Source organism: Amblyomma mixtum, chromosome 9 (assembly GCF_055824585.1).
Source record: "Amblyomma mixtum isolate Tamu chromosome 9, ASM5582458v1, whole genome shotgun sequence".
In the NCBI taxonomy this organism is placed as follows: Eukaryota; Metazoa; Arthropoda; class Arachnida; order Ixodida; family Ixodidae; genus Amblyomma; species Amblyomma mixtum.
The window spans coordinates 53,894,768-53,919,189 of NC_143020.1; the positions used below are offsets into that span (position 1 = coordinate 53,894,768).

Genomic DNA, 24,422 nt, shown 5'->3' on the forward strand with positions numbered 1-24,422 from the left:
TAGCTATGTTAATTTTGAAGTTCAGCAAATCTAGCTGATCCTTTTTGGGAACCATAGCATTTTCGCAGTCCCTCATGTACTGCACCCAACTATTGCAGCAAGCCAAGTCTAAGAAATGAGTGAAAACGCGCACAGTCCACTTCTTGCTGCGCACCTGGATTCAGTAGTAAGCCACATAGCGGTCCATCAGGTCGACACCACCCATGTGTTCATTGTACTTGGCAACAATGTCAGGTTGTGCAACGTCGACTCTCTTCTTTTCTTCTTTCGACCACCTTCGACATTTTCCTTCTGGCTCAGTCCCGTAGGCAGATGACCACAAAATGATTTGTTGTCCTTCCATTTGACAAGACAAAGCTTGTCGTCAGTGCGTACTCTACAGCAGGAATCACCACGTTTCATAGACCTGTCATTTGGCATTCGTGCTGCCTGGCCATTGGTGCGGTTAGCCATGACTGTCCCCGTGAGGAAAATGTTCTCCTTGAGTAAAAGTCAGCGAGTTTAATTGCTGTAAAGTACCTATCGGTGAAGAGAAATGTAACGTCGTTTCGATCCACTGTGTTAGTCAGTTGCTTCACAACTGCTCCTCCAAGGCCCAGTTCCTTCAAGTCTTCATCTGGAACAGTTCCTTTGCCGACATAAATTGTAAAGTCCAAAACCAAGCCATCAGTCGCTGCCAACACAAAATTCTTCAACCCAACAGGGTTTGGTTTGCTCGGGACACACTGTCGCATTGGACACCTGCCAGTAAACGGGATCATTTGCTCGTACTCGCAGAGCTCTGCAGAACGGGGAAGCTGTAGACATGCTTTTCTGAAGAACTCTATAATTGGCTTCACCAGGAAAAGCCTGTTTTCTGATTTTTCTTTGTCTGTTACAGACAGTCTATCAGAAAGGTGTAGGTGGCTTCGAAGATCAAACAACCTCCTATCACGCTGCATCGCATTCGTGATCACCTCGACACTCAGCAGTCGCGACCAGTACATGCGTACTCCTGGAATCTTCAAGACACCCATTAAAATGCGAATGCCTGATAAGGTCTGGAGCTCTTTTGCATTTGTCTTTACGGAACGACCTCCCCTTTCTTGAACAGAATAGAGATTAGTCTGAACCGCACATTCATCCCAAAAGTCCTCTGGGAAGTACGCAGAAAAATAACTGTAAGGCGATTTTGGTTCCTGTTCACTGATGCCTTCTGCTACTCCATCGAAGTTCACACTGGTGAACCTGGACAAAATAAACGGGAATAAATTTCGATCAAAATATTTTTCAATTTTATATAAATTAAGGGTGCTATCTGTGGTGAATTCAATATGCCTGTTCAAAAAGTAATAAAGAAATAAATACTCTTACGTTTTAGTTTTCCACAAGCAATGTGTAGTTGATGGCTGGTCGACTTCGTCATCACTGTCGTCAGAGCTGCTGCTGCTTTTGACGTCGGATTCGTCTGAGCCTTGTGCGGAGTTGTCGATCCACTCCGGATCATAACAATCTGACAAATCAGCATCACTCTGCTCTAAAAGAGCCTGGATTTCTTCATCAGTAAGGTACTTGCCTGCAAATTGCAATACAGCGGCTAAGTCCCCAAGTACCCAATTGGGTACCCACATCTTAAAGTAGACGTAGCAACAATGTTTGCTGCGAAACTTGTACTAAACATGTCACAGCAAAACCCCTAGTGTGTCGTCACAGTTTTCACAGCTACATAGTTTAAAAAGAGCATTGCAGATCGAAGCAAGAAAACTTTACTTACCACGAGGACGAAAACGTGCGTGCGGGCTGGAGGAAGCCATCTTTGACTGCATATGGGGCAGCCTCATTCAGACACACAGCGCCATCTCTTCAACAGATTGGAAAATGCAGGGTACCCAAACGGGTAAAACGGGTTTCAACGCTAGTCTTTCATTTTGGACTCCTTTGCGAGTTTGGAAACAGAGGTACCCATTTGGGTACTCATGGAATGAGGAGGTTATCAAGCGTGCACCGCCCGAGCGTTGAAGTGCCGGCCCTACGTGACTGTGCTTGCGGCATTTATTTTGGCTCAGTTATCATGAGCAAAGATGGCTTCTTTTTATTACTGTTTTTTTTATGTCCGCGATGGTTTGTCAAAAGGAACTAGCGGGAACAATAGACGATAACGCTGTTTTTAGCCAGTAATTTTGCTGTCCGTGGCAGTCCGCTGAACCCCCCTAATACTGTAGAATGGGAGTGGTCCGGCACTCTCGTTATCAGCCTCTTCGCCACCCGCAGCGCCACGCGTTGTCATTCCGGCGCTCTGGTGTTCCGTCATGTGTGCTAATCTTTTTTACCCGCGACTGTACATGCTACGATTATGTTTAGCTGTTCATTGTAAATGTGCTGATTTTTAAGTGGTGTTAAGATTTTATGCTCTTTTTATGCCCTTCCTTCGTTATGGTCAATCCGTCTTTTCGACGATACCGTCGTCACCGTCCGAAGACCTTCATCTCTGTTAGCAGGCGAAGTTAAGTACGGTCAAGAGCATGGAACTGCGAATGTTTCCCCGGTTTTACACGCAGGCTGTGCCCAGAGTAAATGTTCAATCCCATCGTGACATCTGCAACTAGCGCAGGCAGGGCTGTCCCGATAAGTGAACTACTTATATCGACACCGATATAAAGATAAGAAAGTTCTCTTTTATCCGATAAGTTCTTTCTTATACCGATAAGAAAGAACTCACTTATTGACTAGCGAAATTCACACACACAGGACAAGAGAAGGCGATAGAGCACACGCTAGACTTGCAACTGTTGCAAATCTAGCGTGTGTTTTGTCGCCTTCTCTTGTCCTGTGTGTGTGAATTTCGCTAGTCAATATGTGTGATACCGACTGCCAACTAGCCCAACTTAAAGCTTTAGAAGAAAGAACTAGCGGTTGTGTGCACAGAGAAAAAAGTTTCTTCACGAATCAGTGGTTTAAATCGGAGCTGATGGTCAGGGTCCAGGAAATGTAGACGTGAGTCAACAAAAATTGCAGAGACTATTGCGCCCAGCAACATTTATTGAGCGTGTTAGAGTGCGGTGAATTTCTCTAGTGGCGTGGTTAACGGTCGACAACAGTCGCTTGATCAACTGATATTTGTAGGTTCTTTCACCCAAGCTTTATAACTGTAATTTAGACACTTTTCTAGCTGGTGTGTATTACGCATGATGTTGTCGAACCAGGCTGTCAACGTCCACATGCTCGGCGAGTTCGTCACCCGTCTGCACCAGGATGACGGCATTGGTGATGATGGAGCCGGCCATCTGAAAGCACGGGTTGTGCGCCACTACTAAGTGCGTTGTCGCGCTTATGCACTTGTGCTTAAAGGTGCAGTGAAGAGGAATCTGAATTCGTCTTTTTGCCGTGGAAACTCAATCTACACGTTCCGAGCATTCTTAGAAACTTCGACTTATTGCCCTGGGCGGCCGATTTCCCTAATTAAATCGAATTAACATCCGGCTCCAGCCTTTTCTTTTTTTAATTCTCCTCGTACGGTGGGCGGAGTCGAGCAACGCGTGGAGTGCCTTTCAGCCAGTCCCGTGGCGGCTTGCCGCTCTGCCATCGATGGAGTAATACGTAGTAGTCCGTAGCAGCAAATAGTCCGCGGGTATTTTTATTTCTGCGGGCTTATTTTGAGGCTATATTATCTGCGAATGAAACTATTTATTCACGGAAACCTAAAAAACAAAATAAAGCGAAAGCAAAGCCTCCACGGAGCTGGCTGAAAGGCACTCCACGCGTTGGTCGACTCCGCCCACCGTACGGGGAGAATTCAAAATATAAAGGCGGCAGCCGGATGTTAATTCGATTTAATTAGGGAAATCGGCCACACAGGCCAATAAGTCCCAGTTTCTAAGAATGCTCAGATAGTGTAGATCGAGTTCTCGCGGCAAAAAGACGAGTTCAGATTCCTCTTCACTGCACCTTTAAGCTTTAGAGCGCGTGTTTCCAAAACGTCAAAGCCACAATGCCGCATGGATGGCATGTAAGCGCAGTACAGTCTTTGTCATAAGTAACCAGGCTGCATGGCTTGCTTCTAGCTCGTACAGTGGAGCCCTTACAGCTTCCCTGAAGCTGAAATGGTCGTTAAAGGTAAGGACTAAAGGTCTTCTTACCTTCCAACACATTTCGATCTTTAGGAGAGCCACAAGGGCTCCACTATACAAGCTAGAAGCAAACCATGCAGCCTGGTTACTTTTGACAAAGACGGTACATCCTCTTTGAAACGGAATGGTGGAGGCCCCCACCAAGCTGAGAGTTTGTTGCGTAATTTCAAACCCTTTCTTAACCTCAATCACTGTTATAGAATGAACGCTTCTTTTAAGTTGAACTTCCAGTTGTTTTTAGGACATACAAATTTCAAATCCTAAAAACTTTGTATCTAGGTCCCTTCCCAGCATTTAAACCACATTTTCTAGTAAATGTTTACCACTCCAATCCAATCCAACCGTTTTGCACCGTCTTTTACCGTGGAGACACTCCCGTTACCTTCGTCATTCCTGAAAACTAGTGCCTTAGAGACGCTGATGTGGTCTGAAACAACATCTGAACTGATACTGCGACATTCCAGCAGAATGTGTTCAACTGTCTGTTCAGACTTTCCGCGCACTCTACACGAATCGTTCTCCTGAATGTATTTTTTTCGTATCTACGCTTCTAACGCATACTGAACTTGCCTGAAAAAAAAAACGACATTCATCCATAGTCGGATTCTTTACCATCGTGTTTACCATGTACCTATTTGGCTCTGATATTAACGTTCTTTATTATATCGTTTTCTTACTCTTCCCTGCGGCGTCCCCCATAGCCTGGGTCGCTTTGGGGCGTTAAACCCCCCTAAACCATAAAATTTGAACGCACCGCAGAAAAATGAAAACAAAAAGAAAAAAGAAGAAAGGAAGAAAGAAAGCAGGAAAAAAGGTAAGAAAGACGGAAACGAAGGAAGAAATGCATGCGATAAATTGGACAAGAAAGCGCAGTTCTTTGCGGAAGAGCGTAGAGCTCAAAGCGACAAAAGAGACGGAATTGCTTGCTCTGTACCTTGAACGCGCTTAGTACGTACGTAGCCTTGGTCTGAGACCCTTTTCAAAAGCATTTGAGCCCAAAAGAGGCTAACACAGACCGAGGGAAATCTTGGATCCATTAGAAAGCTGATGGGCACCCGGCGGCACTGGGGACTTGAGAACCCAGCACCTCCCGAATGCTAGATGAATGCTCTACTCCAAGGTTACAGCTTCACTCAAAAAAGGGCCACATGTGGGCTTTACCGTATGAGTCTTAGTTAAGTTCTTTGACCGCGGAGTGATTCTCTGACCCGTCAACACAGCGGTTGCTCTACGCACAGTAGTTGTCTCGTGTCGGCCTTGTAACCACTCAGCGGATTCAAAGTTCAAGCTACAAAGTGAAGAACTGCTTTCTTAATGAATACGTCCGCCTTTCCTTCCTTCTTTGTTTCTTGCTTCATTTTTCCTCTCTTTCTTAAAAATAACGATAATAACATAAAATAACGATAATTTTCGAATGCACACTACAGTTGCGAGTCTGCTCTCCCATTGTCACCTGCTTTTGTTCTCCTCACCTTTATGTATGCTGTCTTTTTATACAAGTTGAAGTTGCACACTTTAAAAATGAATCAACAGAAAGAAGGATGACCACTTCTGTAAAGTTGCGTGAAGATTCGCGTGAAATAACACCTTCTTCAAAAAGACAACCAGAACTAAGGTAGCCCTAAGCAGGTCCATAGGCTATAGTATAGTGCTGCTGCAAGTATTTGTTTTCATTTCTGTTCCCTAGGTGTTTGCTTTATCGGTTAATTCCATCGCTAGCTGGAACGGGACTGTACTCTTAAATACGACTAGCGTTTGTGCGATATGCTCCTGATAACTGCCATCCTCGCCTTTTGGCCTTTTAATGTTGACAAGTGTCCGTCAGACCAAACATGAAGCCGAAACTCGGGGTTCGGTTGGAGGGTCGTGTCGTGCATGAGAGACTTTTCTTTCAAGTCGAGTGTACATGGTAATTCTCGTTCCGATTTTTCGTGGTGCACTTACAGACACGAGAAGGGCTTTGTTGAGGCGGAAGAAGCCGGCACCGGTCAAGCACATGGCCTCTGGATCGATGGTGTCGTGCAAGTACTGCGCCTGTTTGAGGATGGTATGGAGAGGAAATCAATCAATCAATCAATCAATCAATCAATCAATCAATCAATCAATCAATCAATCAATCAATCAATCAATCAATCAATCAATCAATCAATCAATCAATCAATCAATCAATCAATCAATCAATCAATCACTGTCGCAAAGAAAAAATGAAATAGCTGTCATTGCTTGTGTACCTGATCTTGGTAAAACTCTGAGGTTCCATCCATGCCCACACGTACTGCGGCTTCCTTCAACTTCTGAGCCTGAAAAAAAAACATCTAAATATCTTGCCGCTGAAAATGTTTCGTGCGCTGCCTGGCCTCTTATCCGCCAGACTCGACACATTCTTGCATTTATTTGTTGATAATAGCACGAGTTCTTGGAGAAGTTCAAGGATGGGGAGCGGCGAGGGTAGGCTCGGGAGATGAATTCACTGGTGAGGGTGACAGGTTTTTCAGCGTTGGTGCTGAAAATTCAACTTGGAAGAAATATATCCTTTCAGTTCAATCTTTCGTATCCGGTAGATAAACTGGGAGAAAAAGACAGTAAGTTACGGGACAATCAGACCTCTGACGCGAAAATTCTGAGAAAGTAATTTGGTTTACCCTCGATGATTACTTTGACGATTTTACTCTTATGAATGCTTTAACTTCATTTCGAGGCTTCACACACCCTCCAGAAATTTTCTTGAGTGTGTAGGTGGGTGGGTCCAAGGTGGTGGTGAGGTTGTTGGTGCTTAATATGGAGGGAAGCCGGCTTTCTCACTGCATCTTTGAATGCGATTTCGCCGTCGCTTTTTTGCACCGCTGTTGCGTGGGCTTCTAGTGTTTGAAGGTGGGGGTAGGTGTTTGGTGAAGGGCGGCGCTTCTGGAGGGTAGAGTTGGGTGAGTGGGTGGGCAGACACTCAGCTTGGAGGGGGCGGTGGACACGCGGCTGATGGGTGATGCTTCTGGTGAGTGGAAACTTCACTCATCTAGGCGACGGACAGAAAAAAAGACATAGAGATAGACAGAGACAGACAGATAGGCAGACATACAGAGAGAGACGTAAAGACAGACAGAGAGACACACAGACAGACAGAGAGGCACACAAAGACAGACAGAGAAAGAAAGACAGAGAGAGAGAGATAAAACAGACGAACAGATAGAGAGGCAAAGACTGGCAGAGAGAGACAGAAAGACAGACAGAGAGAGAAACATAGAGACAGACAGACGGAGATAGACAGACAGGACAGACAAAGACAGACAAACAGACAGAGACAGACAAAGAAACAGGCAGACACGGTCAGACAGAAAGACAGACGGACGAAGAGACAGACAAAAAGACAGAGTGGCTGACAAGCCAGACAGACAGACAGACAGACAGACAGACTGACAGACAGACAGACAGACAGACAGACAGACAGACAGACAGACAGACAGACAGGCAGGCAGGCAGGCAGGCAGGCAGACAGACAGACAGACATACATACAGACAGACAGACAGACAGACAGACAGACAGACAGACAGACAGACAGACAGACAGACAGACAGACAGCGAGACAGGGACAGAAAGACAGGCAGACAGACAGAAACGACAGATAGAGGGACAGACAAAGACGGATAGACAGAGAGACAAACAGTGAGACTTGTTCCTTGTTGTTTCCATCCTGTCATGCTTGTTTTTACATATTTCATACCATGCTTTCACCCAATGGCCATCTCCTATACACTTGTTTTTGTTGTTTCCACCCTGTAATGCTTGTTTTTCATACTTCATACCACATGCTTTCACCCAATGACCATCACCTTTATTTTCTTTATTGTTGTTTTCCATTCTGCCGCTACAATGTCATCTCGTGCTTTATTCTTTCCCTCACCTTTAATACTTAAACTTCTCCTTAGTGTCCCTTTATGTGCAGGTGAGCCAAGAACTAAAAAGTGTGTGAAAAAGGCGGACATAAATCTGCTTCTCACCTCATCGCTCAGAGCTTGGCTCAAGATGGCGATGTCTGCGAAGCTTATCGAGGCGTGCACAGAGTAGGCCATCGGGAGCCAAACATCCGGGTGCTCAAAGTCACCGGCAACTATAGCGTAGAGAGTTATGCACACTATCAGGATCAGACACGCTGCCCAAACAGCCAAGGCCGGATGCCACATCTCGTTGATAGACCGCTTGAGATTCTTAATGGCGGACACGCTAAGCCTAACTTTCTCAATTTCACGGTAGGTCTGCAGGTACGGGCCCGTGCAGCTGTCTTTTCTGTGCATGGAAGCGACCAGGGCACGCAGGTAATCAGCCAGGACATCCAAGCAGCAACTAAGGACAATGTACACGATGCAGTCATAGAACAACAACACGAAAGCCGTGAGGAGATTTGCAGTCATGGCGCCAAGGCGCCACCACTTATCCTCACCTTGGATCAGAGCAGCCACGGGAACTCTAATGATCAAGCCGTAAGAAACGAGCAATGCCAGCATGCTCACAAATTTCCGCGCTCGAGTCCGACACCTACGCCGCCGAATCTCGGAGTCTTCGAAAAGGATAAAAGACGAGGACTTCTCGTAGGACTGAGAGTCTCGGAGGAACTGGAGCAATCTGGACGATCCATGTACCATGCAACCGAAGTTGAGGATGATCCTGGTCGTCACAACGCTGTTAACTATGAACAGCAGGGACTTTGTGAAGGACTGAGTTATGTTGGAGACCAGGAAGAGCTTGCCAATGAGGATTATCGACACAGCTAGGCTGAGCAGTATCCATGCAACGGTACAGAGCATGTAAATGCCAGTCATCCGGACCTTGGCCTTCTTCAACGAACGATCCCAAATGCCCTCAATGAAAAGACATCCAAAGAGGCGGCAAACGATGATGTATTTTCGAAAGCGTTTCATCATGTAAGAGCCTTCTGCGGGCACCGGTTTTTGCCTGTTTCGAAAGGGTAAAACCTTGCCTTGTTTACCTGCAAGAGAAAAAAAATCATATTCTTTAACAACACGACGGTGAATACAGGTACTAATCTGCCCCTGTGTTCACTTTATTGTTCACAGTGCTCGCTGTCAAGCATTACCCATAATAGGTTTATGGTTTACAGGGTTTAACGTCCCAAAGCGACTCAGGTTATGAGACGCCGTAGTGAAGGGCTCTGGAAATTTCGACCACCTGGGGATCTTTGACGTGCACTGACATCGCACAGTACACGGGCCTCTAGGATTTCGCCTCCATCGAAATTCGACCGCCGGGGCCGAGATCGAACCCGCGTATTTCGGGTCAGCAGCCGAGCACCATAACCAGTGAGCCACATAATAGTTGTAGTAGTGGTAGCAGTAAAAGTAGTTTAGCACTAGTAGTAATTGCTTTAGTAATGGCTGCAGTACTCTAGTGAAAAACACAACGTAGAATTTTTTCTCCTCACAACAGAATTTTGTGCAGTATGCTGGGACCTGGCTTCGTAGGAAAAATAGAAATTCTCGTATAAACACTGAATTTTCTGTACTCCTTGTCGTGACGACAAGCGACGTAAGTTTTGTCGTAATTTGGAACCGAGTCTCTCGTATTTTTCTACTGGGTAGTAGCATACTAGCTATTGTTACAGCCGTAGCAGCAGTAGTAGCAGCTTTAATTAGGGTGTTTTTGCATGACGACTTGCAGTCTCCATGAAACCTTTCACTGCCGTGCCACATCTTACCCCGGCCGTGTTGCTCATGCTGATGACTCTCTCAAGAATTAGGCAAAGCCATTTCCGCGTGGTAAATGCGCGTGTTGGTGCAACGGCTGTTCTGATAAAATAGAGCCTTGCGCAACAGTTTTTTTTATTGCAAAAGCAATACTACTTCCATTTTCACGCCTTTGCCGTGCCGCGGCGGTGACCACCATTGACCTTCATTTGACCTTGATTGCATTAGATTGGATTAGATTGGATTGGATCGGACTGGATTGGACTGGACAGGATTGGATTGGGTTAGATTAAATTAGATTAGATTAGATTGCATTAAATTAGATTAGATTGCATTGTATTGGATTGGATTGGAGTGGATTGGTTTGGTTTGGATTGGATTGTATAACCGATGCATCACCACAAGTCTAACCACAAGCACCACCACCAGCTACACTACCAGCTGAACCATGGCGTAGGTACGGATATTGCTTTCGCAATTACCGGGCTTAACCAAGCTAAGCCACAGCGAATTTTTTATGTGACGAACACGCTTAGAAAGATGCAACGCGTAGCCGCATGTTTTGCTGTTATTCGAGACAGCTCAAAAGCCACCCGAATGTGTCCCAAGAGGGTCGCGATGAGCTCACGGATCGGCGCCGTTCATCAGTTTTTATAGCACTGGATATTTACAGCGCACTAAGCAGTACTGGGATGATTTGTCAGGACGTCGCAAGAGTGCTCTGACAGCTGCATTGACGAAGAAAACTATAGGCCTCTGCGTGTGATTCAGATCAATTTAAGAGAGGGGTAAATAAGTCGAGAAAACAGAATGTTTTTATGTAGTTTTAAACTCAGATTTTGCGCCTCAAGTAGCGCGATGAATCAGTACCCCATTACACTTGGTATCACTACTTATATCGTTTTTTTTTTCTAATCTATAGTGACTTTTCTATCAACAACCGTGGAAGATACGTTGGTGCGATCTATGCATGTCAGCTCTGCGACAAGGCGAACATTATGTACTAGAAATGTGCTATTACTATATACTATTATTATAAATAATATTATTATTCACTATTGGGGACATAAGTCCGCAGAACAAGCGGCTGGTGATTTTGGTCCGTAAGACAGATGTAAACTAACAGAACTGAAGTTCAAATTTCTCGTCGGCAAGATTGGTCTGAAAGCACCGGCCGGTAATAAAGCTTTGCGCTTTAGTTGCCGTTCGCCTGGGCTGGATACGGTTGTCCTCGATTGTGCATGCCGAGTTCAAATGAAACACCGTTAATTAACTGAATTTAACCCATCTACTTGCTAACTTTTTGGTTGCACGGCGCAAGATTATATTGTGCATGAAAGGCTGTAAACATAGAAGGTAGGAACAGTTTTTAAAACTGCCAAGTCGGCATCTTGAGTGCAGATATTGGACGTGAAAAATATGCTTTTGAAAGCGGGTTACGTTGAGTTTTATGGGTTGCACATTGATAGAGCGGCGTCGTTCGAATTTTCAGTGCATCAAATAGAGACACCGTTTATTCATTTCATGGCGTAGAAAGTGTACAGTCGGGGACAAAAGTCTCTAGAACGCGTAATGCGGAAACGAAAGCGATAGTTTTGTTATTATCCTGCTACTAGAGTTGACGTTTCTTGAGGTAAAAAAAAAAGAGGATTTTGGCTTTCACCTCCACAAGTGTGGCCTCCAACCGACGGCTAGTAATAGAGCTATCGTCTTATGTTGTGGATCACGTGGTCCAGGTACTTATGTCCCCGACTGTACACGCAATTCACGTGGCGATACCACACGCAGCGACGGCACTTTATTTAAAGTGCAGCGTGACTAAGCCAATGACATTTTTTGAAAAGCGTATTTTTCACGTTTGATGTCTCCAACTTCAAACTACAACACCGGCTCAAAGATTTTAAAAATTTAGCTCAGCTTCCGTGTTGATGGTTTCAAATTTCGCAACGGAATATAGCTTTCTAAAGCCAAAAATAATGTTCTGTAGTTAATTTTATTCAAGTAATCGGCTTTAAATTACACTTTGTCACGTAAAATATTGCTTGCCTTTGTGTGCAGTCCACGTGCACAAACATACGGATGTATTACAGGTATGACTGCTTTAAAAATAAAAACTGATATTGACTAATCAAATAAACACCTGGTATAATCCCAGCTGCCTTCGATTGTACCAGGTGCGCAGTAATTTTTATCGACAGATGCTATTGCATACAAGCGAACAAACTTTAGCTTGAAAGTTGAAAGTTGAAAGTTGAAAGTTTATTGATTAATACAATAAAATTTACAATTCTATACAGCGAGAGGTCCCATGGTACAAGACCGCGGGCGGGACCTCCCATGAAAATAAATTTCAATAAGCAACATAATATAAAATACACAACACATAAACTAGCGACGAAACAGAATAAATATAGGCACATAGTGTAATATTAGTTACTGAAATATTTAAATACAAACAATGTAATGCACGATAATGTAAAATAAAACACTCACAGATGCCGCGATACATAGAATCAATAACATAACAAAAAATCACAAATTAAGAAGGAAAAGCTTTAGTTTGACCTTGAATAAAGAAAGCGTATTAGTTTGTTTGATGTCCATGTTCAAAGAATTCCAAAATGATACGGATGAAAAATGAAGGCATTGTTTCCCGTAGTTAGTTCTGACCTTAGGTAGTAAAAAGTTATTACGCAGCGCAAAACGAGTGACGGTGTTGCTCATGATCGTGCCGGGAGGAAATATGCTTAGCGGGAGATAATGATGAAGAATCTTAAAGAATAGGATACCAAGGTTGTAAAAATAAAGGGCCGAGATAGGTAGAACGTTTAAATCTATGAACAAAACGCGGGAGGGTGACATTCGAGGGGTATTGGTTATGATGCGCATGGCTTGCTTTTGCAGTTTTATTAAAGGCCAGAGATGAATATGATAGGCATTACCCCAAGATGAGATACCGTAGTTTAAGTGGCTGTGGATGAATGCGTAGTAAAGAGATAATAAAGTTTGGACTGGAAAATAGCTTCGGGCTTTAATTAGTGCGCGTAATCCATAAGAAATTTTCTTGCACGTTTCAGCTACATGATGATGGAATTTTAAGTGAGGGTCAATGATAACACCAAGAAAAGAAACTCGATCTTGCGGTGAAATAGCAGCAGAATTGAGGTATAGAAGTGGTGTGATGGGCAATGACTTCTGAGGGGGATGGAAAATCTGAAAACAAGTTTTAGTGACGTTCACGGACAGGCGGTTAATGTGGCACCAACGCTCAAGAGAATTAAGATCATTCTGTAGGAACAAATAAGTTGATAACAAATAAGTTGATACAAGTTTTTATTAACTATTCGGGCTCCTGTACACGAATCAGTTTTAATAAGGATCGCAGGGACGCTCGATAATGGTATACCATTTCATAAGTTTAAAAACAAGTTGAGAATAGATAGTTTTCGACCCGCTATAGAGAATCCATCGGCTGCACATTTTTCAGGCACATTTAAGCTCTTTATTCATAATCGGACGTGCCGACCGCTACAAGATGAGCAGACAGAGGTTGCTTAAAGTATTTTGTCGCAAGTTGTAGTCAGGGCTCACGAAGGACGTTCAGTTTTGTGATAAGTTAGTTAGGTTAAGTTATATACTAAGCAGCGCCGCTGCGGTGGCTCAATGGTTATGGTGCTCGGCTCGGGTTCGATCCCGGCCGCGGCGGCCGAATTTTGATCGAGGCGAAATTCTGGAGGCCCATGTACTATGCGATGTCGGTGCACGTTAAAGAACCACAGGTGGTCAAAATTTCCGGAGCCCTTCGCTACAGCGTCCCTCATAGCCTCAGTCGCTTTGGGACGTTAAAGCCCCCACAAACCACAAACATACTAAGTAATCTTAAAATGTGAATGCTATTTACACTCTTTACCATTTGAAAAACAGACGAATATAGCACACCATAACTTTAATTTCTGACCTCCGGCGAGATAAAATTGGTGCGCATGCCGATGCTCACCTTAGAGGATCTGTATTTACAATTTACAATACTGGAGTCCTAGTTTGACTGGGAAAACTTACATCTTCGCTTTTGAAGGACAGAAAAAGCATACCACTTACGACGATAACTATGCATCACTTGTTATCTTGGTTTCAGACTCACGACCCCAACAGGAACGCCACGGAACTTTTCGAGCGTTCTTCACGACGGTTAGCGCAGTCAGACGTGTCTTGCGGCCTTCGTCCCGATGAGCAGTTGCGTAGTGACAACGTAATAACATACCCGTGCGCGACAAACAACTTTGTTGCCTTGAGCCACTGGTTCGCTGGAGAACTCGATAATGTAAATGACACGTCTGCTCTTATATAAAGATCTGCCGTAGAGATAGCCCTGTGTCGCTGACTACCCGAATCAGCATGACGGTTACCTCTGATGAACTTATAAAGACATCAGAGTCGACCTCTGCAATGAAAAAGTTACGCACGTGAGAAACAAATAAAGGTAAAATAATCCCGTTGAGAGTTAGTTGAATGCTGTATACCAGTCGTAACGACTGCAGGGGAAGATAACCACGTCTCGCCTCCTACTTTTCGTGGGTACCCCTTCCTTTCTGTTACTTCGTTGAGCTGACAACGTACGTTTCGTGGTGCGTACGTAGCAACTTCCCCATTCCCTGCAAGGTCAATAAAGGTAGTGGGCTGAATTATGCATAGCGCCCGCAGGCACCTGTCCGCAGGGTGCCAGCGGCCTCAGCTCTTTGACAAGAAATAAGCTTTTCGTGCATGAGAGCTCCTCACAGGTCGGTGGTCACGCACTCTGGTTCAGACCATCAACAAGCGGCAAATCTAGACGGAGTGCCGGAAGACTGTGCCGAGCAGTTTCATGATGTGGCTTGCTGAGCTGACATGAAGGATGTCGTTAATTGTCGGTCGCATCGGCAACAGTCTTCTAACCGAGATGAAAAACGAGCTGTGGGCCAATTATGAAAAAAAAAAATGAATACGATAGGCGCTTCAGGGCCACGTCCTTGGGCTGCAGTGAAAACGATGGACGAAGGTGGTTTCTTATTACGGCATAGATGGCGCAATAAACATGCGAAGGTCTCCGCAAGATTGGCCTGCATCTGAAATAAAACATGCGTTATGGTTTGACTGTGGAGTCATTCCAGAAGCAGGAGTGATGACAGGCGCCCTTCTCTGTAGCGATTATCGAGGCATTGTCCAATTGATGTGGTAATTACTACCATTGGTCACGGTGCGGCCTTTGATGGCGTCGTCGTGACGCTCCATTTCGTCATCGGGACTTGAAACATCACAGCTATTGACAGCCGTGACGAAAAAAGCCCAAAATGTTGTTATTCCACTTAATTCCTCTGCCGAAATGCTTAAGGAGCATTGTTTTGTAAACGTGAGGAAGTGTGACATAATTTGGCGAGAATTCATTTGTTGTCTCTGTTATAATTCCCCTACTGCCCGACGTGGTTCCATCAAACACTCGGGTACGAAAGTGTCGCTTATGGCGCGTGCAGGACATGCGCCTCCGCTGAATAAATATTTCATGTTGTTTTGGCCAAGCGGTAATAAATGATAGAGCATACAAAACTGACTGGGGATAACAATGTGTATACATACGACGGAGCGACATTGATCGAATGCTGTATTTTTGCACGTCCCGGCAACACTGTGGTCTTTCAGGGTCGCCGTAGAGGAGGGCTCCGGATTACTTCCGACCACCTAGGGTTCCGTAACGTAAACCGTCACAAAGCGTATGGGCGCGTTTTGTATTTCGCCTCCGTAGAAACGCGGCCGCTGCGGCTGGATTCGAACCCTTGGCTTCAGGTTCAGCAGCCTGGCGCGCTGAACATTAAGCTACGTACCGCGGCAGTTCACATAGGTACCCCAACGGGAGCTTACGTACCCAGAAATTTTGCACAAGCGCATTTTTTTTAGTGCGATGACATTAATATAGTTCATTCCCCGCCTTAAGCCGTTGTGTTTGCTTATTTGTCTGTAGCCTGCTTTGCGGCAGGCTGCTAGGTGTGTACATATTACCACCTAGCATTGCCAAGTGGTGCATAGCTGACAATGACGATGCAGTGCTTGCGCTGTGTGGGATCGGTAGCCATTTCTGCCTCAACTTTCCTGGCCTTGCTTAACTTCCTGCATGGCATTAAAGCACCCCCCCCCCCCCCCCCCCCAACAAGTACCCCCTTTGTCTAAAAGTAACCGAGCAATACGTTCTTGCGTCTGCGGCTTATAACGGAGCCTTTATGGCACCCCTCAAGACCGATGGGTTTCAAAACGCGAGGACAAGGGTTCACCTTACTTTACACAGATTCAAAGCTTAAGGGCCACCATAAGCGCTTCGCTACGCGACTAAGAAACAAGCCACCGTTGTCCGGTTACTTTTGGCAGAAACGGTACGTTACAATCTTGTGTGGTAGAGTGTGCTGGGTACCTGTTAGCCCATGCCAGAAAGCTCTCCAGGCAGCCGTCTCGCCAGCCCTGTGCCGCTTGACACTCCAGTACATCGCTTCAGTCGGAGAATCCAGCTACTGCTCCCGGAGCTTGGACCATTAGAGAGCGGCACAGTGACAGCCGCTCCTATTGCGCTGAAAAAAGCTGGTGCCATTATAGCCCGCTACACCTTGAAGACTCCGTGGGTTACCAAGACGTTCCGTGGGGACCTTTTCGAGGATGTGCAGGAATGGCTCGTTCACTTGAACGTGTAGCCACGTTTAACCAGTGGGATGACGCAGCCAAACTCCGCAACGTTTACTTCAGCCTCCAGGGTGGTGCTAGCCCCTGGTTTGAAATCCGAGGAAGTTTAATCTCGTGACGAGATTTCCGTCGTCGGCTGCTGGAGGCCCACACCAGTGCGGATCGTCGCGAACGAGCTGAGTGTGCACTCCAATCCCGCATCCAGCTGCCGAACGAAAGCGTGAAAATGTGCGTCGAGGACATGATGGGCCTCTTCAGGACAGCTGATCCGGCCGTGCCTGAAGAAAAGAAACTCCGGCACTTGCAGCGTGGCATCAAAAAACAGCTGTTTGCCGGCCTCTTGCTTAAGCCACCATCGACCGTCGCTGCATTCTTTGACGAGGCCATAGTAATGAGGAAGATCTTTCAAAAGCGTGTTGCGACTTACAACCGGCCCGTGCATGCTGCTGCAGTCACCGTATCGTTTACTACCGCCGGGAGCCACCGTGACGATTTGCACGAACTGAGTATGCACTATCATGCGTGAAGAACTTCTCAAATTTTGCAGCCCTTCACAGCCTGCGCTGGGTTCAATTTCCGGTCTTGCTCGCGAGAAGGTGCAACATGCGTTCTGGGACGCTACTGTCGAAACACCATCTCTACCAGGCGACTAACACCGTCTTACCTATGCCGAAGTTGCGTGGCATCCGGCTGTCACTTCGCGACTACAGTTTAACGCAAGGCCTCCTGTACTGCTGACCTCAGTGCCACCAGTGCAGTATTCCGACGATCGCCGAGCGCCCCTGCGCAAGGCCGACATCTAGCGCACACCCGACAACCACCCACTCTGCTTTCTTTGCGGAGAACCACGCCATCTTTACCGCCATTGTTCATACGATGCCTCGGCCTGCAGCACACGCCTTGAAAGCAAGCAACGTAGATTGCTAAGGAAAGGAATCCATCGCTTTAAGGGGAAAAAAAGTTGTATTCTTAAAGAAATAAAAACGCAAGGAACTCCACAAAGGCCATTCGAACTGCTTCTTCCTATACGAAGAGAAGAAAATACCCCGGAAGGAAGGTAGTGTAGGTTCGCGTTTTGTCTAGTGAGTCTTGTATAGATGTTCCAAGCATTTCAGTGCTACCAAAAACTACCATCTAGGTAATACCTTCACATGGGCAACTAGTCGTTTTCACTCTGTATTGAAAGCTTTGAAAGCGCTCCTGAGATTCTTAAGGGACTCGGGGTTGTATTCTCGTCTATAATCTTTAAGTTTTCAGTGCGCGCCCTCTGTCCCCGTGACATGATGGTCGCTGGACACTTAGAAAACTCATTTCATTGCCGCTCTTTTTTCTTTTTTCCCCTTTGTTCCCCTCTCCAAGCGTAGGGTAGCCAACTGGGCATCGCCTGGTTAACCTCCCTGCCTTTCCGTCCATTTCTCTCTCTGTTTACTCTGTATCCAGGCAGTTAAGGCATAGGTTGAAAAGGCAACTATATAGTGGCACCAGGGTTGTCTCTGGCAGCCTAGGTTGTCACTGTTTGAATTTTGGCTGCAGTCCTGCTGTGCTTTTGACGAGGTCACCAATCCAAACAGTTGCAGGACCATTTAGCCGCAGGAAAGATAGCGGACGTTCGTGCGATTTCAAACTTCATAGGTAAGCGCTTTTGTATTTAAGCCTTGACACTCAGCGAAAAGAAGCTTAGTTCTTTCGCTACCTAAGGCCACAAGGGTTAACAAGGTATAGTGACACTCAGAAGGAGTTGAGTTGATATAATTTGATTGCTTACTCGGGTCCTTTCAAGTACAGGGGCGACGGAAAGAAACGTGAACAGAGTGGAGCGTAGGCGCTCCGATGTTCACATTTATTGTCATGATGCTTTTACTTTGGTGGTGGCAAAAATACGCTAGAATCGTCTGTGATGCATTATAGGACGACTAACGTAATATTGTTACCATCCAGGTGAAACCGCGATCATAAGAAATTCGAACAGCAGAGCACGTAGGCGCCGCGTTGTTCGCATTTCTTCCCAAAGCGATAGCACATAGATTTCTTCCCATCGCGATAACACAAGACGGAAACGCAGTAAATTACAGCAAAACTTGGTTGTTAGCCGGTGCTTGTACTGCGTTCATTATCCTTTCCACCGCTGTGCCACCCATAGCGGCAGCGAAGCGCTCATGGCGTTCGGCTGCTAAACGCAAGATTACAGATTTCCGGAGACCTCCACTATGGCACCTCTTTCTTCCTTTCTTGTTTCACTCCCTCCTTTATCCTTTCCCTTACGGTGCGCTTCGAGTGGCCAGCGAGATATGTGACGCAGTTTACTGCGTCATTTATTTTCTTCAAAAAACCAATTTTCAATTTATACAAAGATGTCTGTGAGCTGTGTGATGTCGGTGCTTGCTAAAGAAAACCGTGTGGTCGAAATTAACTCACAGCCTTCCACTACGGGCCCTCTTTCTCTCTTTCTTCTTTCAGTCCTTCCTTCATCGCTTCCCTCTCGGCGTTGTTGAGATGTCCACCGTGCTGGTGGACAGTTATTAAGTCTTTTATATCGCTCTAACTACACCGCTCTTTGTTTGTTTGTTGAGGCTTAAGTCCCAAAGCGACTCAGGCTATGAGGGATGCCCTAGTGAAAGGCTCCGGAAATTTCGACCACCTGGGGATCTTTAACGTGCACTGACATCGCACAGTACACGGGCCTCTACAATTTCGCCTCCATCGAAACGCGTCCGCCGCGCTCTGTTGTCCGTGTCTCTTCGTTTGCGGTAAAAGGTGAAACCAACCGTAGATGACCATTAATTGTTAATAGGTTAAAGTGCGGAGACTTTTTTATTGGAGTACTTAACGATCGAGTTACTAGAGCACATGTGCTACAAAAATCATATTTCCAGGTTTCTTTGCTCGAACTTTATCAGCCGGATTTGGACCCCTTGCTCGCTTGTTTTCGTCACGCATTTGCCCCGACCAGGCTGCTAGCGTCCACGTGATCAGCAAGCTCGTCGCCAGTTTGCACCAGGATGATGGCGTATGTGATGATGGAGCCAGCCATCTGAAAGCACAGATTACACCATCAATATTGAGCACATGATTACATTCGTTCCGCTGTTTTTTTAACGCCTTGGAATAGCGTAGTGCGGGACGAATTGGTGTGTGTTCCAAGAACAAAACTTGCAACAGGCGATACAAATAAAAAGAAGACACTGGCGCACACCAGCCAATCATTGTCATATTCTACTTCGCACTCGTAAAGCAAATGCACGTGCTTCAAGCTCAAGCGTCCTAAGAAAGATCGTCGCATTATATGCAATAAGAAGAGAAATCAGTACTGGAAAATATATGACCAGGTGACCACCAATATGCAGCGATTCTCAGCGTTTGCAAGTCGCTTAAGCCCATTTCACTATAGCATTAATGACGAAAGAGGTGGTTCAGAGCATACAGGTGTCGACATAAATAAACAGAACAGAACATGCCTTTCTGGCTTAAGTAAGATCACTTCTTTCGAAAAGTTATGAAGAAATGTTGTATGTCCACGAGGAACTACGAAAGAGATCCCTAGCAGCGTACACATGTTATGCCTCCCAATTTCAAACAGATTAAGTGCTGAAAGCGTTAGAAGGGAATAGCGAGCTCCATTTACTTCTTTCCGCAACTGTACATGCAGCTACCATTGAAATTCTCGGCATCTTTTGCAGTCTGTCGAAAACCAAATAGGCATAGCCGGATGTGTTGGCGTCGAATTGACGCTCAATGCCCAAGTAAATATTGCCATTACCTTTCTCTTGAATATGGCTCGGCATTGGCTTTGCGGGTAGGCATTTGCCTCATCTTTTCGGCATGGCATCATGGGCTCGCACGCCAGGGAGAGTATTTTGTAACGATTAATTTATTTTCAATTTTATTTGGTCGTATACTAAAGGTCGCTGCTCCCGCTGCCGTAGGGCGTTAAGTAGACGCTACGATGGTCGTGACAGAAACATGCCGGTGATGCCACCTGCCGTTATACATGTGTCTCTAGCCCATGTCGCACTGGCGGTCCGGCGCCGATGCCCACGTGTGACGTAGCAAGACGACACTTTTTACATGCTTGACGAGCTTTACAACCGCTAATTCAGCCTCTGCAGAGAAACTGGGCGTCGTATATGACTAATTGGCGCGGCAAGGTCCATACGATTCCATGATCCATGTGACATGTGGCTGCAACGCCAGGGCACAGTCTGAGTTAATGCTTTTATTCATGCATTCACGAATAAAATTTTTAACGCAGATTGTGCCCTCGCTGCGCAGCCACTTGCCAATCGCGAGAGCAGTTTTCTCTTATGGTTTCAATATTGTTATTTTTCCTCCTCCTGCTCTGCTTCTGCGTTCCCTGATGATTTTTTTAAAGGCAGAAGTTGACGGTCTGCATATTTTAAAGCGAAACTCCTGGAAAAAAAGTATTTTTTAAAACTTGCACAAAAACTGCAATGAATGAGAATGTTGGACTGCAGGTCTTCAAAAGATTGTCGGCTCTCAGTGGCTGTCATCAGCCGTCAGTTTCTTTATTTTTGCTGGTTTATTTTATTAGTCTTTCGTTGCTATTATATTACTTCCTCTGTATTGCTATTATATTCAACAGATGTTCAGTAACGTACCTGACTTAAATACCGCTGTACGCTTTGAATATGACCACTTCTAGCTGTATACGCTACTCATCCCCGTTCCTTCCTCTGTCCAGGATGTCGAGCACCATAACAGGTCAGTCACAGTAAGTCACTTCGGCCATGTGCGGCGCGGAGATACACATCTGAAGCGAATACTATTTTTCCTGGCGCAAGTATCATGCATACGATGCGTGAGAATTCCTTTTAGGCCGTCGCTTAATTTTGCTCTGTTTGTTCATTACACACTTACAGAAAGGATATGGGACTTGTTGAGGCGGAAGAAGCCTGCACATGTCAAGGACATAGACTCGGGATCGATGGTGTCGTGCAAGTACTGCACCTGTTCGGAGGTGAAACGGCAATGTCAATCAATCAATCAATCAATCAATCAATCAATCAATCAATCAATCAATCAATCAATCAATCAATCAATCAATCAATCAATCAATGAATCAATCAATCAATCAATCAATCAATCAATCAATCAATCAATCAATCAATCAATCAATCAATCAATCAATCAATCAATCAATCAATCAATCAATCAATCAATCAATCAATCAATCAATCAATCAATCAATCAATCAATCAATCAATCAATCAATCAGTTTTCTAAATAAATGCAGAACACGTCATGAAGTGGTATAAATGAAATGGTCACGCCTTACTTGCTCGCGGCAAGACTCGGCGATCTCCATCATACCCACACGAACTGTGACTGCCTTCAACTTTTGGGCCTGAAACAAAAGATATGTCATTTTCCATTGTTGAAAAAGTTTCGTGATGAGCCAGGTCTTTCTTATCTGCACACTTTACCTATTTCGCAGCATTTCGTTGTTGATAAACATTCGAAGGGTTGGAGGATAAAAACTAGGAAGTGAAGAACGAGTATTAGGGGCGGAGGCATTTTAGGTGAATGGGGTGATGAGGGCAACAACGAACATACAGCAGGCGAGGCTTGATTTGCAGAGTTTGGGGTAGAAAAGAATCAGTTCTGCTCTATAACAAAACAAAAGACTTGATAAAGCTCGGTGAGTGTGACGAATACAAAACACAGCCACTGCCCGCATGCGGAATCCGGTAGGCAGGACATGCGCAGTATACGGGCGCGTTTCCCTCAGTTGTCTTGCAGTACTCTTCACTATTCGCACAGCTAATCGCAAACAGCACACGGAAAATAAAATAATTATTTCATTATGGCCACCGGAACAGCAGAGTTTCTTTGTGCTTTCTTTGCCTTTATATAGAGTTTCTTGTTAGTTTCTCTGGTGCGATCACACGAAAGAGCTACTTTGGCGTGATAGGCATGCAGCGTCCTAAATTGTAATTTGATCTTCAATAACTGTTGAATGTAGGCTAAGTATGACACCGTACTTGACCGGTAGTAGGGATGAAACATTGTTCTGGTCGAAAGTTTTGGCCTGGATACACTTTCAAGCATAGCTGCCTAAGCAGCACACGTAATAGGCCCAGTATTGGAAATGGTTAGTTTCACTCTTGTCCTCTGTAGGACCGACCTTTGTGAATACATTTCCAACATTGGGCCGGTTATCTGCTCTCCTTGTGTGTGAACACCTTTGTAACCGGTCGATTTCCCAAATAACATGCACAGTATTTGAGTCTACCGCAATACGGTAATAGCGATTGGTGAGAATTCAATACACCGCCAAACCTTGTGAAACGATGCGACCGGTGACTGCCGTCATATTGACTAGCATCTCTAATTGCACTTACAGGAAACCTGTATTCAACGAGTGTGTAATGAATTGGAGTTTAGATTATACACGGCGACTGTCTGTGGGCTTATATGTGTGTGGTTTCGCATCTCGGATTCCAATAGCGTAGGGCTTATTTGATATCAAACCCTCATGCGTTCGACAACACAGGTCTCAGAGGGGTGACGATTGAAGTTAATGCATTAGACGCAGCTGAAAAGTTAGTGGGTCCAACTTCTTTTTACTCTGCTGGGCTCGTAAACTGTTACAGAAACTTGTGTTTTTCATAACTTAAGCTTGTGCCGGGCTACTGCAACTTCACATACTTTCAAATTAAAGTTAATGGCTCATCGAAAACTCTCCTTCCAAATAGTGATTCAAATGTCGCGTGCTCTCCTTCAGGTCTTACCTATACCTGACACTGTTCTTGTTAGTTACAGCCCTCCTACCTCTCCGACAAGCGTAGAGAAGAAATACTTCCAAGCAAATTAACATTGCAGTCTTGGAAAGAAATTGGAAGCATATAATTAAAACGTGGGTTATCCAGGCTCTATGGCGCGCAATGTGCAAAGGCAAGCGAAACATCCGGCTTACCTCATCGGTCAACGCTTGGCTCAAGATGACGAGGTCTATGTAGCCTATTGAAATTCGTACAGCATAAGCCATAGCCATCCAGACATCGGGATGCCCAACGTCTCCGGTAGCGATAGCATAGAGAGTTATGCACCATATCAGAACCAGCCCTGCCGACCAAACAGCTAAAGCTGGATGCCAGATCTCATTGATGGACCGCTTGAGATCTTTGATGGTGGTCACATTGAGCCTCACTTTTTCTATTTCAAGGCTGGTCCGCAGGTAGGGACGCGTGCGGCAATCTTTCCTGCGAAGTGTTGTAATCTCGGCGCGTAAGTAATCAGCCAGAACCTCCAAACAGCAGCTGAGGATGATGTAAACCATGGCATCATAAAAAAACCCGCAGAAAGCGGTGAAGATACTTCCAAACATGGCGGCAAGCCGCCACCAGCTCTCGGCACCTCGCAGTAGTGTCACTACAGGAACTCTGATAACCAAACCGTAATTAAGCAGCAACGTAAGCACGTAGGCCAATTTCCTCACCCGAAAGCGTTTCCTGCGCCCTCTAACCTCAGAGTTTTCTAAGGGCAGAAAACCCGAGGATTTCTCGTAGGCCTGCGAGTCTCGGAAGAACTGGAGGAACCTGGACGACCCCCGCATCATGCACCCGAAGTTGAAAGTGACCCTGGTCATCACGATGCTGTTCACGATAAACAACAGGGACTTTGTGAAGGAGTGAGTTACGCTGGAAACCAAGAACAGCTTGCCAATGAGAATTATTGACACTGCTAGGCTGAACAGTACCCATGAAGTGGTGTAGAGTGTGTAGACGCCAATCATCCGGACCCTGGCCTTTTTCAGCGAACGGTCCCAAATGCCCTCTATGAAAAGACATCCAAAGAACCGGCACATGATGATGTATTTTCGAAAGCGCTTCATCATAAAGGATTGCTCTTCCGCGGGCACCGCTTCTCGTCCAGCTCGGACGAAAGATACCTTGTCTTGCCTGC

General features: G+C 45.4%; 2 protein-coding genes across 2 annotated transcripts; both read right to left on the minus strand.

Annotated features, from left to right (window-relative positions):
- Positions 1-3,158: 3,158 nt before the first annotated feature.
- On the minus strand, positions 3,159-9,020 carry LOC149329041 (uncharacterized). Its single transcript, XM_089559165.1, has 4 exons — positions 8,100-9,020; positions 6,338-6,406; positions 6,051-6,140; positions 3,159-3,263 (listed from the first exon to the last, which is right to left on the minus strand). The coding sequence occupies exons 1-4, from the start codon at positions 9,018-9,020 to the stop codon at positions 3,159-3,161; spliced, it is 1,185 nt and encodes a 394-aa protein (XP_089415291.1).
- Positions 9,021-19,428: 10,408 nt separating this feature from the next.
- On the minus strand, positions 19,429-24,354 carry LOC149329042 (uncharacterized). Its single transcript, XM_089560142.1, has 4 exons — positions 23,434-24,354; positions 21,793-21,861; positions 21,375-21,464; positions 19,429-19,530 (listed from the first exon to the last, which is right to left on the minus strand). Exons 1-4 carry the CDS (start codon positions 24,352-24,354, stop codon positions 19,429-19,431), a joined length of 1,182 nt encoding a protein of 393 aa, XP_089416268.1.
- Between the last annotated feature and the right edge of the window lie 68 nt (positions 24,355-24,422).

Coding starts and splice junctions, on each gene's coding strand:
- LOC149329041 (XM_089559165.1), bottom strand. CDS start 9,020: ATGATGAAACGCTTTCGAAAATACATCATCGTTTGCCGCCTCTTTGGA. Junction 6,407..8,099: donor GCCAAGCTCTGAGCGATGAG/GTGAGAAGCAGA, acceptor TTTTTTTTTCAG/GCTCAGAAGTTGAAGGAAGC. Junction 6,141..6,337: donor CAGAGTTTTACCAAGATCAG/GTACACAAGCAA, acceptor ATCCTCAAACAG/GCGCAGTACTTGCACGACAC.
- LOC149329042 (XM_089560142.1), bottom strand. CDS start 24,354: ATGATGAAGCGCTTTCGAAAATACATCATCATGTGCCGGTTCTTTGGA. Junction 21,862..23,433: donor GCCAAGCGTTGACCGATGAG/GTAAGCCGGATG, acceptor CTTTTGTTTCAG/GCCCAAAAGTTGAAGGCAGT. Junction 21,465..21,792: donor CCGAGTCTTGCCGCGAGCAA/GTAAGGCGTGAC, acceptor ACCTCCGAACAG/GTGCAGTACTTGCACGACAC.